The following is a 17,348-nucleotide window of genomic DNA, read 5'->3' on the forward strand; positions in this document are numbered from 1 at the left end:
CTAATTTGCGCCCCCCCCCACCATTGTAATCAAAGCCTTCCATTTGCAATTGCAGTGTTCTGAGGTGATATTTGGAGATTATATCTGGTGCTTTTTTTTGGTAAAAGAAATTGCGTTTTTATTTGGCTTTTTCGTTTTTGTGACTGTGGCTTGTTCTCTGTTTTTGATTGATTGTGTGACTGCGGCAATGTATAAAAGCCCCTCCCCCATCCAAACAATGTCTATCAATCAGTGCAGGTAAGAAAAAATAATAATTTTAATTTTAATCTAATGTACTGTCTTCTTTCTTTTATAGTACAGTACATTGATTATTGCTTTAATTTTATGGATCAATGCTCTCGTTAGATAGTAAAATTCATGTTAAATTGCTGTTTTAGGAGTTGTTTTTAAAAGTCGAATTGATTAATCTGTTTTGCATTACTTTCTTTATTTAAAATTTATTTTATTTTATTCGAGTTTAGGATTTCTTACATACATATATTATGTTCTTACAATTTTTAAATTTTAAATTATACTCATTGTCATGAAATCATAGCATCATAGGATCATAGAGTTCCTTTATATTTCCAACATTGGTTATTTACTTTATACATTTTTGCTAACTTCACTGGTGTAATGTACCACCTATAAATAATTTTCATTACATTTTCTTTAAGCAAACTGCAGGCTGTAAAGTTTATGCCTTCTTTCCATAATTTTCCCCAATCCTCAAACTGTATATTATGACCGATATCTTTTGCCCAATGTATCATACCTGATTAAACCTCTTCATGCTTGACATGCCATTCCAAAAGAAACTTATATATTTTTGATAATATCTTATTTCAGTATCTCTTTTCCTTTTCATGTTTCAGTTTTTTAGGAATGCAGCTAAAACAATGTCAAATTATAGTAATGTCAGGTCTTGTAATTTGAATCCATTGGTTGAGGTCCTACCCTCTAGAGATGAAGAAAACAAGCTTGCTCCATCTTATGTGACAGCACTTTAGATATCTGAACATAGATACCTAAAGATGGCATATCTCTTCTCAGTCTCCTTTTATCCAGGCTAAGCATACCCAGCTGCCTCAGGCAGGGAGCAGGCAGGGAGAGGGAGGGAGGGAGGGAGGGGCGGTCTGGGCGCCCTCGGCTTGCCAAGGGTTAAAAGGGTTAAAAGGAGCAGAGCTGGATTCCTAGAGAGGACAGGAAGGGGAGGGCGGGGGGGGGCAAGGTCCTCCCCAGCAGAAGCCCCTCCCTGCCCAGTCCCTTCCTGCCAGCAAAGAGGAGGCTGCTCTGTTCTCTCTGCTTTGCAAAAACTTCCTCGGTGCCCCTCCTGGAATCTGGTGAGTCTCTTCTCTCTTCCCCCTTGGGGTGCAGCGGGGAGAAGGGGGTCCCAGGGCTGCAAGGGGGGAGGCAGGGGGGCCCCGTTCAGCTCATGCATGGGGGGGGGGGAGACCCCCAAGTCAAGGAACAGAGGGTCCGGCCCCCAATTACTCTCCTCCGAGGAAGGAGAAGCCCTGTGGAGTGGGGAGATACAGCCCCCCCCCAAGTGTGGAGACTGGAGGGGAGACCCTCTCCCACCATCTACCCATCTACAATTCCCAGAGTTCCCTGGCAAGAAGGGGGGATTGGTGACCACCCTGGGAATTGCAGTCTTTGGGCAGCAGGGCTGAAGCTGTCTCCTTGCAACTCTCAGGGTCCTGAACCAATTCTGGCTCCCAGGATTCTTGGGAGGAGTCCCTAGGGCCGGGTGAGATCTGGTTTCCAACCTTGTTAAACATCTGCCCCCTCCCAGCAGAGCAAGTGCACAGACTGGCATGTGCCACTCTTGGGAGCAGGAGCTGCATCCAGCCTTGCTCAGCTCAATATTTTTAGGAAGACCAAGCCCCTCCTGCCCTGGCAAGACACTGGGGTGAAGCTGCCGCCGCCATCAGCATCCTGTATGAATAATAATAATAATAATAATAACAATAGTATTTACCTGCCACCCATCTGACTGGGTTTTCCCAGAAACTCAGGGCTGCTTCCAGCACATATAATATACAGGGCTGCCTTCAGGTGTCTTCTTAAGGTTACATAGTTACTCATCTCCTTGACATCTAATGGGAGCGTGTTCCACAGGGAGGGTGCCACTACCAAGAAGACCCTCAGCCTGCTTCCCTGTAACTTCTCTTCTTACACTAAGGGAACCGCCAGAAGGCCCTTTGTGCTGGACCTCAGGGTCCAGGCTGAACGATGGGGGTGGAGATGCTCCTTCGGGTATCCTGGGCCGAGGCCGTTTAGGGCTTTAAAGGTCAGCATCAACACTTTGAATTGTGCTTGGAAACATACTGGGAACCAATGTAGTTCCTTTAGAAGCGGTCATACATGGTTCCAGCAGCCACTCCCAGTCACCAGTCTAGCCTCTGCATTCTGCAGAACACTAAGTGAATGACACAGAAGTTCCTGCAGACTAAAGTTAGAAAAGCTTTAATTGCTACAAATGGTATAAGGAAACATGATATGGAATTAAGGGAAAAGATGGTGTTGACCTGGAATGGTTACAAAATTTCTGGTCTCTCCCCGAGTGCCACGGGCCCTGCTTCAAAGAGAGCTTCTCTAAAGAAAGCACAACCAAAAATCACTCCATTTTGTGTGAATAAGGAAAATGAGGAGGTGGCAAAGAAACAGCAGGAGCCAGATCCTATTCCCAACCTTCTAGGGTCTCTCAGCAGCTCTATTGATGAGCAGAAAGAGGTTTGGGGCCCAGCCAGCTCAACTGCTAAAGCATCTCTTGCATTGAGACGTGGGGGCACCTACATGTAATAGCTACTCGGCTGTATTCTGCCCATGCTCTGGGGTTGCAGTTTTCAGGCTTGGGGACAGGATGGTGCCTGGTTTTTGCACCAAGTTCTATCCATAAGCCCCACTGAGTTCAATGGGGTCCACTCTCAAGTCACTACTGTGCATACCATGCCAGCCTTATAAAGTGGGGTGAGGTGCAAACAGATTAAGTTGGAATCACTGTAGATGTTTCAAATGGGGTTTCTGTTAGGAAGGGGTTGCCCCATTTGTGCTTCTCCAGGAGCAAGGGAATATCTAGGGCAGGAGAATCCCTGGCAGGGCCTCTGAGGCTCCCTTTGTTTCTTCCTCTCTCCCAGGTCCCTGCAGCTTGTGGTGGCTTCTCGACTCCTCAAGAAGGATGAAAGAGACTGAATCTGTAAACCTAGCGAGGATGGAAGGGGGAAGATGGACGGTTGACCTGGTCAGGTTGTCTCCTGCATCCCTCCTCACAGCCTCTGAGCGTTCCCTCCCAGGGACCTCCGAGATATCTGGTGAGTCCCAGGGGAGGGGAGATGGGGACATGGATGGATGGGGCTGGAGACGTACTGGGGCTTGCTCAGCTTGGGGGTGGGATGAGGCAGGCAGGCGGATGGAGTTTGAGAAGGTGGGCACCTTTTTGGCCTCCTCCACCTGCCTTCCAGCGCCTTTGACATCTGCAGGCAATTTGAGCCAGGAATACGTCACAGCTCCCCGGCCACCGCGATGTATTGGCGCCAGTACTGGGCTCTGAATGCCCTACCAATGTCAGAGAACTCACTGATCCGTCACACAGCACTAGAAGCCATGATTCTTTAAATTACCTGATCCTAATTTCAGGACTGATTGCCGATGGGGCCTTTGTGTTTTGCCTTTTACTTTTCTTTTAGGAATAACTTTTCCTTTTCTTTTAAAAACAAGGATCATATAAGACTAATATATGATACAAATATGTAGATTAAATAAATTTGCAGGAATAACATGTCGTTCCTCATTGGTGATCAGTGTATGAGTTTTGGGTTCATGAATTGGTATAAATTGAAACAAAAAAGGGTAAACAGCGGAGAACAGAGAACATTCAACATCGCATAGCCGAATTACTAGTCAGAAGCTCTTGTGACTGTCGTGCTTAGATTAAATGTGAGTAATAGTCATTTTCCATCTTCTGTTACCAATTAAACTATACTATGGTCCGGTGCACCCTATGGAGCGAAAAATACGGTATACAGAGTTGGTCTCCTCATGAAAATGAGAGGAGATTCAAAGTGAAGAAAGATATTTAGAAAAAAGTTTAAATTTAGACCAAATTTAGATTGGGGCAACAGCTGATGGGGAGTGTGCAGGGTGAAGATGTTCCTGCTTGTTTCAGAGGAGGCAGGGACGTTGCTGGATCCTGACAAGAGAGCTTTTTGTAAGGAAGTCAAGAAGGAGAATTGAGGGATCATGGACCCTCTAATTCCCTGTTAGATCATAACATCAGTTTTGAAATTCCATGCCTACCTCTATCTCAGGGGTGGCCAGCTTCCAAGAGACTGCGATCTACTCACAGAATTCAAAACTTGGAGTGATCTTCCCCTGTTTTGTAGGGGTTCAGGTCAAAGTTGTTGAGCTTTTATTAGCAGCTCACCAAAGGAGCGCTGGGGGGGAAACAGCCTCCAGCCTCGGTTTGTAAGCTCTGTCTTCCATTCTCCAACAATGGAGGGAGGATCCAGGAGGGGGTCAGCGATTGACTGCGATTGACCAAAACCTTGCAGGGATCTACCAGTAGATCGTGATCGACCTGTTGGACACCCCTGCTCTATTTGATGAACCTCCACTATTTGGAGGGAGACCAACAGCATCTGGGATTCTAACATCCACACCGTGAGCCCTGAATGGAGGGATATCAACTGTTTGTGAATATTCTTTGTCTAGTCATGCCTTTTGAAACAATGACCAGGCTTGTCTGAACCACCCAGGCCTTCTTAATTGTGGGCTTGAGAGTTTTTAGGGAAGTTGAAGTAACTTCTGTCAGGTTTGTTGTTTTGGCTTCTGTTTGCATTTGATTGACCAAAGAGATGACTGACCTTGCATATGGGGTGGATTCCAGGATTAAGCCAAATCAAATTATCCCAAATAAAAGCCAAGCAATATGTCAGTTAATATCAGCCAAGAAAGGCAATGTAAACTATTGTAAGGCCTCACATCTAACTTCAGTCCTTCCTTTATCACAAGCATTCATTAACTTTGTTCAATGATGGATGTGAACCACGTCCCCTTTGCTCTGAGTGGGGTTGGGGTCCGGGGCACCAATGCAGAGTTAGCACGACTTACCCTAACATGGCAGTGCATTGCTGGGGGAGGGGTCAGGTGGTGGGTTTGATGGTTCTGTGTCATCTGTGCCCCGGTCACAGTATGCTGGCAATGGCGCCCCACTGGTTTCAAGAGAGTCAGGCACCCCTCAGGCGTGCTCAAGTGTTAGGGGGTTGAAGATGCCACACATCTAGAATGCTGTTAAGTTAGACTTCAAGGATGTCCTCTTGAGGCTGAAATGGAGCACTCTCAAGTCTCTTAGTGAGTTGGGGGGCGGAGAACTCTGTTCAATAATCTGGAGCTCCATTTCTTCCTGAGGCGATAATTATCTTCTCTCTTCATTGCACATGGTGATGAATGGGAAGGGAAGAACAAGGGGGACCACAACAGAATCCACTTATCGGAGAAATCAAATAAATATTCAGAGTATGGAGAGAACATCGGCCAGAGCTCACAGTCCACCTCCAGTCAACGAAAGAGCTTAATTCGGAGGCATAGCCTCACTTCACATGAAAGAATTCACAGAGGAGAGAAATTGTATCACTGCAGAGAATGTGGAAAGAGCTTCAGTCGAAAGGATCATCTCACTTCCCATCAAACAATTCATACGGGGGAGAAACCCTATCAGTGCTTGGAATGTGGAAAGAGGTTTCGTCAGAATGGGAATCTCACTACCCACAACGGAATTCACACGGGGGAGAAACCCTATCAGTGCTTGGAGTGTGGAAAGAGGTTTCGTAGGAATGGGGATCTCACTACCCACAAAAGAATTCATACAGAGGAGAAACCCTATCAGTGCTTAGAATGTGGAAAGAGCTTTCATCAAAGCGCACAACTCACTTGCCACCAAAGAATTCATACAGGGGAGAAACCCTTTCAGTGTCTGGAATGTGGGAAGAGCTTCAGTTGCAGCTCAAATCTCACTTCCCATCAAACAATTCATTCAGGGGAGAAACCCTTTCAGTGTCTGGAATGTGGGAAGAGATCAGTTGCAGCTCAAATCTCACTTCCCATCAAAGAATTCATTCAGGGGAGAAATCCTTTCAGTGCTTAGAATGTGGAAAAAGCTTCAGTCAGAGGCAGGGTCTCACTTCCCATCAAAGAATTCATACAGGGAAGAAACCATATCAGTGCTTCGAATGTGGGAAGAGCTTCAGTCGAAAGGACAGTCTCACTTTGTATCAAAGAATTCATACAGGGGAGAAACCCTATCGGTGCCTGGAATGTGGGAAGAGCTTCAGTCGAAAGGACAGTCTCACTTTGCATCAAAGAATCCATATAGGGGAGAAACCCTATCAGTGCTTGGAATGTGGGAAGAGCTTCAGTCAAAAGGTCAAGCTCACTTTGCATCAAAAACTTCATAAAGGAGAGAAACCCTATAAGTGCTTGGAATGCGGAAAGTGCTTCAGTCAAAAGGCCACTCTCACTTTTCATCAAAGAATTCATACAGGGGAGAAACCCTATCAGTGCTTCGAATGTGGGAAGAGTTTCAGCCACAGTCGGAGTCTCTATTCCCATAAAAAAGTTCATACAAGAGAGAAACCACATCACTGCTTGCAATGTGGAAAGAGCTTCAGTCAAAAGGCCACTCTCACTTCCCATCAAAGAACCCATACAGGGGAGAAACCCTATCAGTGCTTCGAATGTGGAAAGAGCTTCAGTCAAATGTGGGAAGAGCTTCAGTCAGAGTGCCACTCTCATGGCCCACCAAATAATTCATACAGAGTTGAAAGCATATCAGCGCATGGAATGTGGATAAATTTTCACTTGTAAATAAGTCAATTCAAGAGCTCACAGCAGGGTGAATAATAGAATGGTAGATTCGGAATATAAAAGGTAAAGGTACCCCTGCCCGTACGGGCCAGTCTTGACAGACTCTGGGGTTGTGCGCCCATCTCACTTAAGAGGCCAGGGGCCAGCGCTGTCCGGAGACACTTCCGGGTCACGTGGCCAGCGTGACATCGCTGCTCTGGCCAGAGCCAGAGCCAGAGCCAGAGCGGCACACGGAAACGCCGTTTACCTTCCCTATTTATCTACTTGCACCCGGAGGTACTTTCGAGCTGCTAGGTTGGCAGGCGCTGGGACCGAGCAGCGGGAGCGCACCCCGCCGCAGGGATTCGAACCGCCAACCTTTTGATCGGCAAGCCCTAGGCGCTGAGGCTTTAACCCACAGCGCCACCTGCATAGTCCCCGCCAATGCAGAAAAAAACTCATTTCAAGTATCCATGACAGATGGCCATCCAACTTCTTCTTAAATACCTCCAATGAAGGAGAGTCCACCCCCTTCTGAGGGAGTTCCTTTTCACTGCTGGCTCTTACTATCAGAAAGTTCTTCCTGCTCTTTAGGAGACATCTCTTTTTGTGTTGCTTGAATCACCTCTTCAGATTCATTCATGACCTTGAGAAGGACTTCTGTAAGTCTGAGAATGTCCAGGGGATTGGACCATGCTCTATATTTGGGGGGGAACCCATGGAGAGGAGTCCGATATAGGGCTTAAGTCATCTAGGCATTGGTCAGATTGTCATAATTACAGACATACTTACTGGTTTGGACGGAAGTGATTCTTCCAGGGGAAGTGGTAACTGTGAGATTACAGGTGCTCTTGCCAATATTGTCCAACCGTCCAGTAAAACTTTGACACAGCAGACCAATACCCGCTGAGGTTGATGTATTGGGAGGTTAGGTTTAGGGCCGTGTGGTATTGCTTCATTGTATGTGGGGTCCCTATAAAGGGAATTTCTTCCTCCAGGTGGGAGGGAGACTGGTCAAGTTACCATCAGTTGAATGCAACATTTAAGTTAGATTTTAAAAAATGGATTTGCAGAACAAAACTCACAGTTTGAAAGCTTGCTATATGCTAAGGGAAAACTTCATGAAGATGATGCAGAGAAGTCAATCAAGATCATCAAGGGTCTGAAACCAAGCCTTCTGAGGAGGGCTTGAAGGAACTGGGGGGGGGCGTATCTATTTTAAAAAGGCTCTTTTGCAGTAAAGGGGGGCGCAAAAAGTGCCCACCGAGTCTCCTTGTTCACAGGCTTCCGCGCCTGTGATTTTAGGGGTCCCCGCTTCGCCGTAGCGGTCAGACCCGAACTCGTGGAGCAGCCCCTTCTCCGGAGATCAGAGAAAGAGCCGCCATTAGCGCTGGCGCCAACCGGAAGTCCCGATTTTCTCGGACATTTCAGCAATTTCCGCCCAGACGCTGTTTACAATTCTGGATGTCTGGCAACCATGTCTATATACAGTGGTACCTCGGTTCTCAAACAGCTGAGTTCCTGAACAACTTTGAACTCGAATGCTGCAAACCTGGAAGTCAGTGTTCCAGTTTGCGAACTTTGCTTCGGAAGCCGAACGTGCTCCTGAGCTTCTGTTTTCACTGTTGCGCTGCTAATTTGTGTCTCCCCTGCATTGGAATCAAAGCCTTCTTCCTTCTGTTTTCACTGTTGCGCTGCTAATTTGCGCCCCCCCCCCACCATTGTAATCAAAGCCTTCCATTTGCAATTGCAGTGTTCTGAGGTGATATTTGGAGATTATATCTGGTGCTTTTTTTTGGTAAAAGAAATTGCGTTTTTATTTGGCTTTTTCGTTTTTGTGACTGTGGCTTGTTCTCTGTTTTTGATTGATTGTGTGACTGCGGCAATGTATAAAAGCCCCTCCCCCATCCAAACAATGTCTATCAATCAGTGCAGGTAAGAAAAAATAATAATTTTAATTTTAATCTAATGTACTGTCTTCTTTCTTTTATAGTACAGTACATTGATTATTGCTTTAATTTTATGGATCAATGCTCTCGTTAGATAGTAAAATTCATGTTAAATTGCTGTTTTAGGAGTTGTTTTTAAAAGTCGAATTGATTAATCTGTTTTGCATTACTTTCTTTATTTAAAATTTATTTTATTTTATTCGAGTTTAGGATTTCTTACATACATATATTATGTTCTTACAATTTTTAAATTTTAAATTATACTCATTGTCATGAAATCATAGCATCATAGGATCATAGAGTTGGAAGAGACCACAAGGGCCATCGAGTCCAACCCCCTGCCAAGCAGGAAACACCATCAGAGCACTCCTGACATATGGTTGTCAAGCCTCTGCTTAAAGACCTCCAAAGAAGGAGACTCCACCACACTCCTTGGCAGCAAATTCCACTGTCGAACAGCTCTTACTGTCAGGAAGTTCTTCCTAATGTTTAGGTGGAATCTTCTTTCTTGTAGTTTGGAACCATTGCTCCGTGTACGCTTCTCTGGAGCAGCAGAAAACAATCTTTCTTCCTCTATGTGACATCCTTTTATATATTTGAACATGGCTATCATATCACCCCTTAACCTCCTCTTCTCCAGGCTAAACATGCCCAGCTCCCTTAGCCGTTCCTCATAAGGCATCGTTTCCAGGCCTTTGACCATTTTGGTTGCCCTCCTCTGGACACGTTCCAGTTTGTCAGTGTCCTTCTTGAACTGTGGTGCCCAGAACTGGACACAGTACTCCGGGTGAGGTCTGACCAGAGCAGAGTACAGTGGCACTATTACTTCCCTTGATCTAGATGCTATACTCCTATTGATGCAGCCCAGAATTGCATTGGCTTTTTTAGCTGCCACGTCAACACTGTTGGCTCATGTCAAGTTTGTGGTCAACCAAGACTCCTAGATCACATGTACTGCTCTCAAGCCAGGTGTCACCCATCTTGTATTTGTGCCTCTCATTTTTTTTGCCCAAGTGCAATACTTTACATTTCTCCCTGTTAAAATTCATCTTGTTTTGGCCGAGTTTGTTTTGGCCCAATCTGTCAAGGTCATTTTGAAGTGTGATCCTGTCCTCTGGGGTGTTAGCCACCCCTCCCAGTTTGGTGTCATCTGCAAATTTGATCAGGATGCCCTTGAGTCCATCATCCAAGTCGTTGATAAAGATGTTGAATAAGACCGGGCCCAAGACAGAACCCTGTGGCACCCCACTAGTCACTCTTCTCCAGGATGAAGAGGAACCATTGATAAGCACCCTTTGGGTTTGGTCAGTCAGCCAGTTACAAATCCACTGAGTGGTAGCATAGTCAAGACCGCATTTTACCAGCTTCTTTACAAGAATATCATGGGGCACCTTGTCAAATGCCTTGCTGAAATCAAGGTAGGCTACATCCACTGCGTTCCCTTCATCTACCAGGCTTGTAATTCTGTCAAAAAATGAGATCAGGTTAGTCTGACATGACTTATTTTTCAGAAATCCATGCTGACTATTGGTGATCACAGTATTCATATTCATATATATATATATATATATATATATATATATATATATATAATATTTATTAAAGTTTCCAATTAATACAAAAAATAGACATACACAAAAAAGAAGTAATAAAAATACAAAAATACAAAAAGAACAATTAAAACAAATATAACTTCCATTACTCATTTCCATTAACTTATTTCCCAGACTTCCTCTCACCTCCCCCTTTTGTATTCCAATTCAGATTCTTAATTCAGCAAATCCTTATTATAACTTGTTGTAACTTATTATGACTTATTACTCAACCTCTACATTACAGCTGGTAACCACTTAATTTTCATCCGACATCACACTAATGTCACAGTTTTCCTTTCTAGGTGCTCACAGTCTGTTTGCTTAATGATCTGCTCCAGAATCTTCCCTGGTATTGATGTCAGACTGACTGGGCGGTAAATATTTGGGTCCTCTCTTTCCCCCTTTTTGAAAATAGGGACAACATTTGCCCTCCTCCAGTCTGCCGGGACTTTGCCTGTTCTCCAGGAATTCTCAAAGATGACTGCCAGTGGTTCTGAGATCACATCTGCCAGGTCTCTTCCAACTCTATGATTCTGATTCTATGACCTGGAGTTCTTTTAATACTCTTGGATGCAGAGTTTAGACTCTTTAAACTTGGGAACAGATATTTGGCTCCATGACCAAAATGACCAAAAGGGTCAGCTTCTAGAGGACTGGAAAGATCATGATTGTACTTCCCCTACCCTCAGCCCTAACCCTGTTGAGTATTTTTTGTTATGAGACTGAGTGTTTGGGGCTGATGCTGTAGCATTCTTGTCTGGGGGCTTGATGGAAAAACAGAAAAGTGTCCCTCACCTAACTCTCCAATGCCCTTCAACAAGAATGCTGTAGGAAATATTGCTAAGCCCAAAGGGAGCCAAGAATTTGCTTCAGTTCCACAACAGCAGCAAGAATACTTATCACAAAGTATTGGAAAACACAAGATCTACCCACCTGGGAAGAATGGCAGATGAAGGTGATGGACTACATGGAACTGGCTGAGATGACTGGCAGAATCCGAGACCAAGGAGAAGAGTCGGTGGAAGAAGATTGGAAAAAATTTAAAGTTTATTTTCAGAAATATTGTAAAATTAAGGAATGTTAGAAAGATGTTGGAATAAAACTATGTGGTTTTAGCAGAAAAGATATAAAGGATTAAGCAAAAATGAATTGGTGAAAGAGAATGTAAAATCACAGTATATTAAGATAAATTATTAAGATAAAAACAAAGCTGGAAAGGATTTGCTGAAATATCTAACTGAATTAGAATACAAAAATGGGAGGTGTGAGGAGGTCAAGGAAGTAAGCGAATGAAAGCAAGTGATGTAAAGGTTTGACTTTTTTCTCTTTATTTTATTTTTATTTTTTTGTTCTTGGATGATATTTGTTTTCTTATGTATTGTTCTTTCTTTTTCTTTTTTGATTGTTCTGTTTTGACTTATATTTTTTCTTTTTTTCTGTAACCTTTTAAAAAAAATTCTAATAAAAATTTACTAAAAAAGAAAAAAGAAAAAAAAAGAATTTGCTTCAGCTCACCTTGTTAATGGCAGAGCAAAAGGTATGCATGAGTCATTCTCAATCTACTTTCAGGACTGATTTTAGAACCCCATCATGCAAACATGACTATCCACACAGGGACCATCTATTTTTATTTTTTTCTGATACTGGATTTTAAGTTACAGTTACATCTTTTAAAACAGCTGTCAGTATATCACACTGTATTCCACTTGCCTTCCAAAGGAACACGTGGCTCTCCCCACATAGCGGGTTAGGTTGAGACTGCTGATCCAAAGTTATCAGTAATTTTTCCGGTAATTACAATCCTGCTTTCCCTTGTACCAGCTTACCTTGACTTCAGTAAGGCCTTTGAAAAGGTCCCCCATGATATTATTGCAAAAAAACTAGTAAAATGTGGGCTAGACAAAGCTACTGTTAGGTGGATTTGTAATTGGTTGACGGGCTGAGCCCAAAGAGTGCTCATCAGTGGCTCACCTTCATCCTGGGGAAAAATGACTATTGGGGTTCCACAAGGTTCTGTCCTGGGCCTGGTGCTATTCAATATTTTTATAAATGATTTGGATGATGGAATAGAGGGCGTGCTAATCAAATTTGCAAATGACTGCAAACTGGGAGGGGTTGCTAATACACCAGAGGACAGGGTCAGAATTCAAAATGACCTGAATAGCCTAGAGAGCTGGGCCAAAACCAACAATATGGAGTTCCATAGGGAGAAATGTAAGGTACTACACCTGGATAGAAAAAATGAAATGCACAGGTGGGGGACACTTGGCTTGACAACAGTACCAGTGAAAGGGATCTGGGAGTCTTAGTCAACCACAAGCTGAATATGAGTCAACAGTGTGATGTGGCAGCTAAGAACACCAATGCAATTCTGGGCTGCATCAATAGGAGTATAGTGTCTAGATCAAGCGAAGGAATGCCACCACACTATTCTGGTTGGTCAGACCACACCTGAAATACTGTGTCCAGTTGAAGAAGGATATTGTCAAGTTGGAGCATGTCCAGAGGAGGGTGACCAAAATGTAAAATGTCTGGAATCCAAGCCCTATGAGGAGAGACTTAGGGAGCTGGATTTGTTTAATCTAGAGAAGAGAAGGTTAAGGAGTGACATGATAGCCATGTTTAAATATTTGAAGGGATGTCATGTTGAAGAGGGAGCAAGCTTGTTTTCTGCTGTTCTAGAGACTAGGATGCAGAATAATGGATTCAAACTATGGGAAAAGAGATTCCACCTGGGCACGGTAATCTAGTCAGGGAAAAAGGGAGGCATACTATGCACCGTTTCCAGCCCCTTCCCCTTTTCGGGGTGAGCATAGTGGATCCTAAAAAGGGCTGCTCAGTCATGGATACAGCTGCTGAGCTGCTCAACTGCCTCATTCCTTGAGTCAGAACGACTGAATCTGTATCCACCGCCCATGTGTCGGTTCATGACTAGGGGCTTCACATTCCTGCCCCTGTAGCCATTTAGTGATTGCCATGGGGGGAGGGTTTGGGGGGTTGGGTTGGGTTTTTGGAAGATGCCTGTGCGTGAATTTGTTTTATGTGTGTAGATCAGTGCACGCTGACCAACGCACAGTCTTCGCAGTAGGGCTGTGTTCTGATGGCTTGAGTAGTCACGACGAACTGGTGGATCCTATCTGCTGCAGCCTTCATCTGCCTTCAGAGCCGTTGTAACACACTGCTTGTTATCACCCGCCTGTTCTGCCGTTGAGGACTTCTTGGATCATTCTTTGTCTAGCTCCTTCCCTGTTATGTACTAAGCTTGGATCCTAGAATGCAAGAACTGATTGGCTTGCAGAAAAAAACCAACCAGGCTCTAGGAGGGAAGCAGAATCAGCCAGTCATACGGGACTCATTGTGTAAATAATGTATATAAAAGCCTGAGGTTTGGGGGAAAATTCAGTCACTGTTTTACAAGCTGCAATAAAGAGCATGAAATCACTACAGGACTCTGAGCATATTTAATTTTCTTTGACCTTACTGCCTTGGGTGAGCCTGCTGGGAGTACGAGATTCCCAACCGCTTCACTCACAAGGGTCATAGGAATGTGCAAGCCCATTCACCATGACAAGTGAGAGAACTGAGATAGATTGTACTGAGCCCTGGTCTCGTTAGACAAAGCGTTCCACCAAAAAGGCTCTGGTTGAGGACAGCTGGATATGTTTTGGGCCAGGGACCTCCAGTAGGTTGCTGTTAGATGAGCGTCACACTCATGGGGGGTGTATTGGAAGATAATTCCCACAGATAAGAAAGGTCACAGACTGTTTAGGGCTTTAAAGATTAGCACCAAAACATTGAACCTGATTCGATACTCCACCTGGAGCCAATCCAGCTGATGAACAACCAACTGAATGTGGGCTCTCCACAAAGTCCAAGTAAGAACTCATGCATCTGCATTTTAGACCATATGGAGTTTCTGGAGCAGTCTCAAGGGTAGCCCTGCATATCTCTCTCTCTCTCTCTCTCTCTCTATCACATTTATACCCTGCACTCCCCGGCTCAGGTGTACAGCAAGTTAAAGTAGTCTAGTCTGCAGGTGACTACTGCATGGATCACCATGGCTACGTTGGAAAGGGACAGGTACAGTACCGATTGCCTAACCTGACATAGATTCAAAAATTCCAGTTTGGCTACATTTGTGACCAATGCCTCCATAGAGACAGAAGCATCCAGGATCACAAAGGGACTCCTGATGGCAGGTACAGGTGACTATTGCGCCCCATGAAGAGCTGGGAGCTGGCAAACCGAACTGAAGTCATTATGGCCCAGCCATTGGGCGCCCATCTTTAATGGATAGAGATTAAGCCGACTCCATTTCCTCCATCCCAGCACACCCACCTAAAAATTGGCCAATATATCCAGGGTAGCATCTGGCCAGGGCCATGAAGCAGTAGATCCATGATGTTTGTGGTCAGATCTGTGGTTATGTACAAGATATTTGAATAAAGGGTGAATTTGGGGTTCCCCAATGCAAAAAGTGTGATGATCCATGAGGATCCGTGCTTCAAAACCACGTTTTTGGTCCATGGTGTTGCCAGGGAGCCGTGGATCCTAGTTTTTTGTGGTGCGGGCTGTGGCCCTGGCCATGATGTGTGATTTGACGGTGAGTTTGGGTTGGCCCAATGGAAAATGCGTGAGGATCTATGAGGATCCATGCTTCGAAACCACGTTTTTGGGCCACGGTATGGCCAGGAACCCGTGGATCCGAGTTTTTTTGCGGTGCAAGCTGTGCTCCATGGCATGAAGTGTGATTTGACAGTGATTTAGGGGTGGCCCAGTGCAAAAGTGTGAGGATCCATGAGGATCTGTGCTTCAAAACCACGTTTTTGGGCCACGGTATGGCCAGGAACCCGTGGAACTGTGATTTTTGTGGTGCAGGTTGTGCCCCTGGCTATGACGTGTGATCTGACAGTGAGTTTGGGTTGGCCCAATGCGAAAAGCATGAGGATCCATGAGGATCCGTGATTCAAAACCACGTTTTTGGACCACGGAGTGGCCAGGAAGCCGTGGATCTGTGATTTTCATGGCGCAGGCTGTGCCCCTGGACATGATGTGTGATCTAACGGTGCGTTTGGGTTGGCCCAATGTGAAAGGTGTGAGGATCCATGAGGATCCGTGCTTCAAAACCACGTTTTTGGTCCATGGATTTGCCAGGCAGGTGTGGATCCGAGTTTTATGTGGTGTAGGCTGTGCCCCTGGACATGATGTGTAATCTGACGGTGAGTTTGGGTTGGCCCAATGCGAAAAGCGTGAGGATCCATGAGGATCCGCGATTCAAAACCACGTTTTTGGGCCATGGATTTGCTAGGAAGTCGTGGATCCGTGATTTTTGTGGTGGATGCTGTGCCCCTGGCCATGATGTTTGATCTGATGGTGGCTTTGGGCTGGTCTTGTGCAAAAATCATGAGGATCCATGAGGATCCGTGTTTTTTAACCATGTTTTTGCGCCCCTGCGGCCCCACGAAATAGTGGATGCGTGATTTTTTTGATGCTGTCTACAGAGTAAGACATAGTCTACAGTATCATGGTGGTTTTATTTAATTTGAATGAAAAAATCATATGAATTCACGAGGATCCGTCTAGATCCGCCTTTTACCTTTTTCCTTCAAGAACATACCAGTACAAGCAGTTGTGGCATTTCTGTGCACTCTGGTTTTCACCAATGTACCCCGTTGCGCCAGAAGCGGTCGAGTCCTGTGGGCCATGTGACCCGGAAAAGCTGTCTGCGGACAAACGCCAGCCCCCTTGGCCTGACAACAGAGACGAGCGCGCCAACCCCACAGTCGCCTGGGCAGAGAGGACAAAGAGATGAAGATGCAGTGATGGGGAAGGGAGGGCCCCCCAAAAAGGGCCCTTACTGGGCCCCGGATCTATGCAATCCAGCTGCAAAGTGGGAAGCCAACACCTGCAGGGCATGCCTGGCAGGATGAAGCCCTCCCCCCACGCACAATAACACTGGGATATTCAAAAGGTAAAGGACCCCTGGACGGTGATGTCCAGTCAAAGGCGACTGTGGGGTTGGGGCGCTCGTCTCTGCTGTCAGGCCCCCCCCATCTTATGCAGATGAACTTCAAGGGAGGTGGGGGTTCCCCGTTACCATTCTGCCATGTGCATCTGGATCCCTACTTTGAAATGACTCAATAAGTGAATGTTAAAGGGCCTCTCCTGGAAGCGCCTTCCCTGGGACCCACCGGCAGGGTAAGTTGGGGACCTGCAGGGTCTCCTTGGATGAGTCTCCCCCCCCCCCAAATACGTTTCTCTTTCCCTGGGGGGCCAAGAGATGCTCCCCTGCCCTGCACCCCCAGGGGCCCTTGATGCAGAGTCCTTGGCCCAGATGGAGAAGGGAGGGCAGCCCTAGAGCGCAGAAGCAGGCAGGGAGAGGGAGGGAGGGAGGGAGGGAGGGAGGGAGGGGCGGTCTGGGCGCCCTCGGCTTGCCAAGGGTTAAAAGGAGCAGAGCTGGATTCCTAGAGAGGACAGGAAGGGGAGGGCGGGGGGGGGCAAGGTCCTCCCCAGCAGAAGCCCCTCCCTGCCCAGTCCCTTTGTTCTCTCTGCTTTGCAAAAACTTCCTCGGTGCCCCTCCTGGAATCTGGTGAGTCTCTTCTCTCTTCCCCCTTGGGGTGCAGCTGGGAGAAGGGGGTCTCAGGGCTGCAAGGGAGGAGGCAAGCCCCCCCCCCCGCTCAGCTCATGCATGGGGGGGGGAGACCCCCAAGTCAGGGGCTGAGTGTCCCGCAGGTGTGCAACTCTCTTCTTCCTTTGGATCAAGATGCTGCCTTCCTTTTGGGGGAGGAGTCTTTGGGGCAACAAAAAGAGGGCAGATACAGCCCCCCCCCCCCAAGTGTGGAGACTGGAGGGGAGACCCTCTCCCACCATCTACCCAACTACAATTCCCAGAGTTCCCTGGCAAGAAGGGGGGATTGGTGACCACCCTGGGAATTGCAGTCTTTGCGCAGCAGGGCTGAAGCTGTCTCCTTGCAACTCTCAG

The 17,348-nt window shown here is 46.0% G+C and overlaps 2 protein-coding genes across 5 annotated transcripts in view; one reads left to right on the forward strand and one right to left on the reverse strand.

Annotated features, from left to right (window-relative positions):
• LOC307206494 (uncharacterized protein) overlaps positions 1-17,348 on the forward strand; it is a 49,639-nt gene that overhangs the window by 22,920 nt on the left and 9,371 nt on the right. For all 4 annotated transcript variants that reach the window (XM_079959821.1, XM_079959822.1, XM_079959824.1 and 1 more), the window contains one exon: positions 3,120-3,293. In XM_079959821.1, coding sequence (XP_079815947.1) covers positions 3,120-3,293 — 174 coding nt within the window. The remainder of the gene's footprint in view (positions 1-3,119; positions 3,294-17,348) is intronic.
• LOC307208944 (uncharacterized protein) overlaps positions 1-17,348 on the reverse strand; it is a 196,683-nt gene that overhangs the window by 14,088 nt on the left and 165,247 nt on the right. The gene's annotated exons all lie outside the window — the stretch shown is intronic.

The sequence above is a fragment of the Podarcis cretensis genome (genome assembly GCF_951804945.1).
Source record: "Podarcis cretensis genome assembly, chromosome: 2".
Taxonomy (NCBI): Eukaryota; Metazoa; Chordata; class Lepidosauria; order Squamata; family Lacertidae; genus Podarcis; species Podarcis cretensis.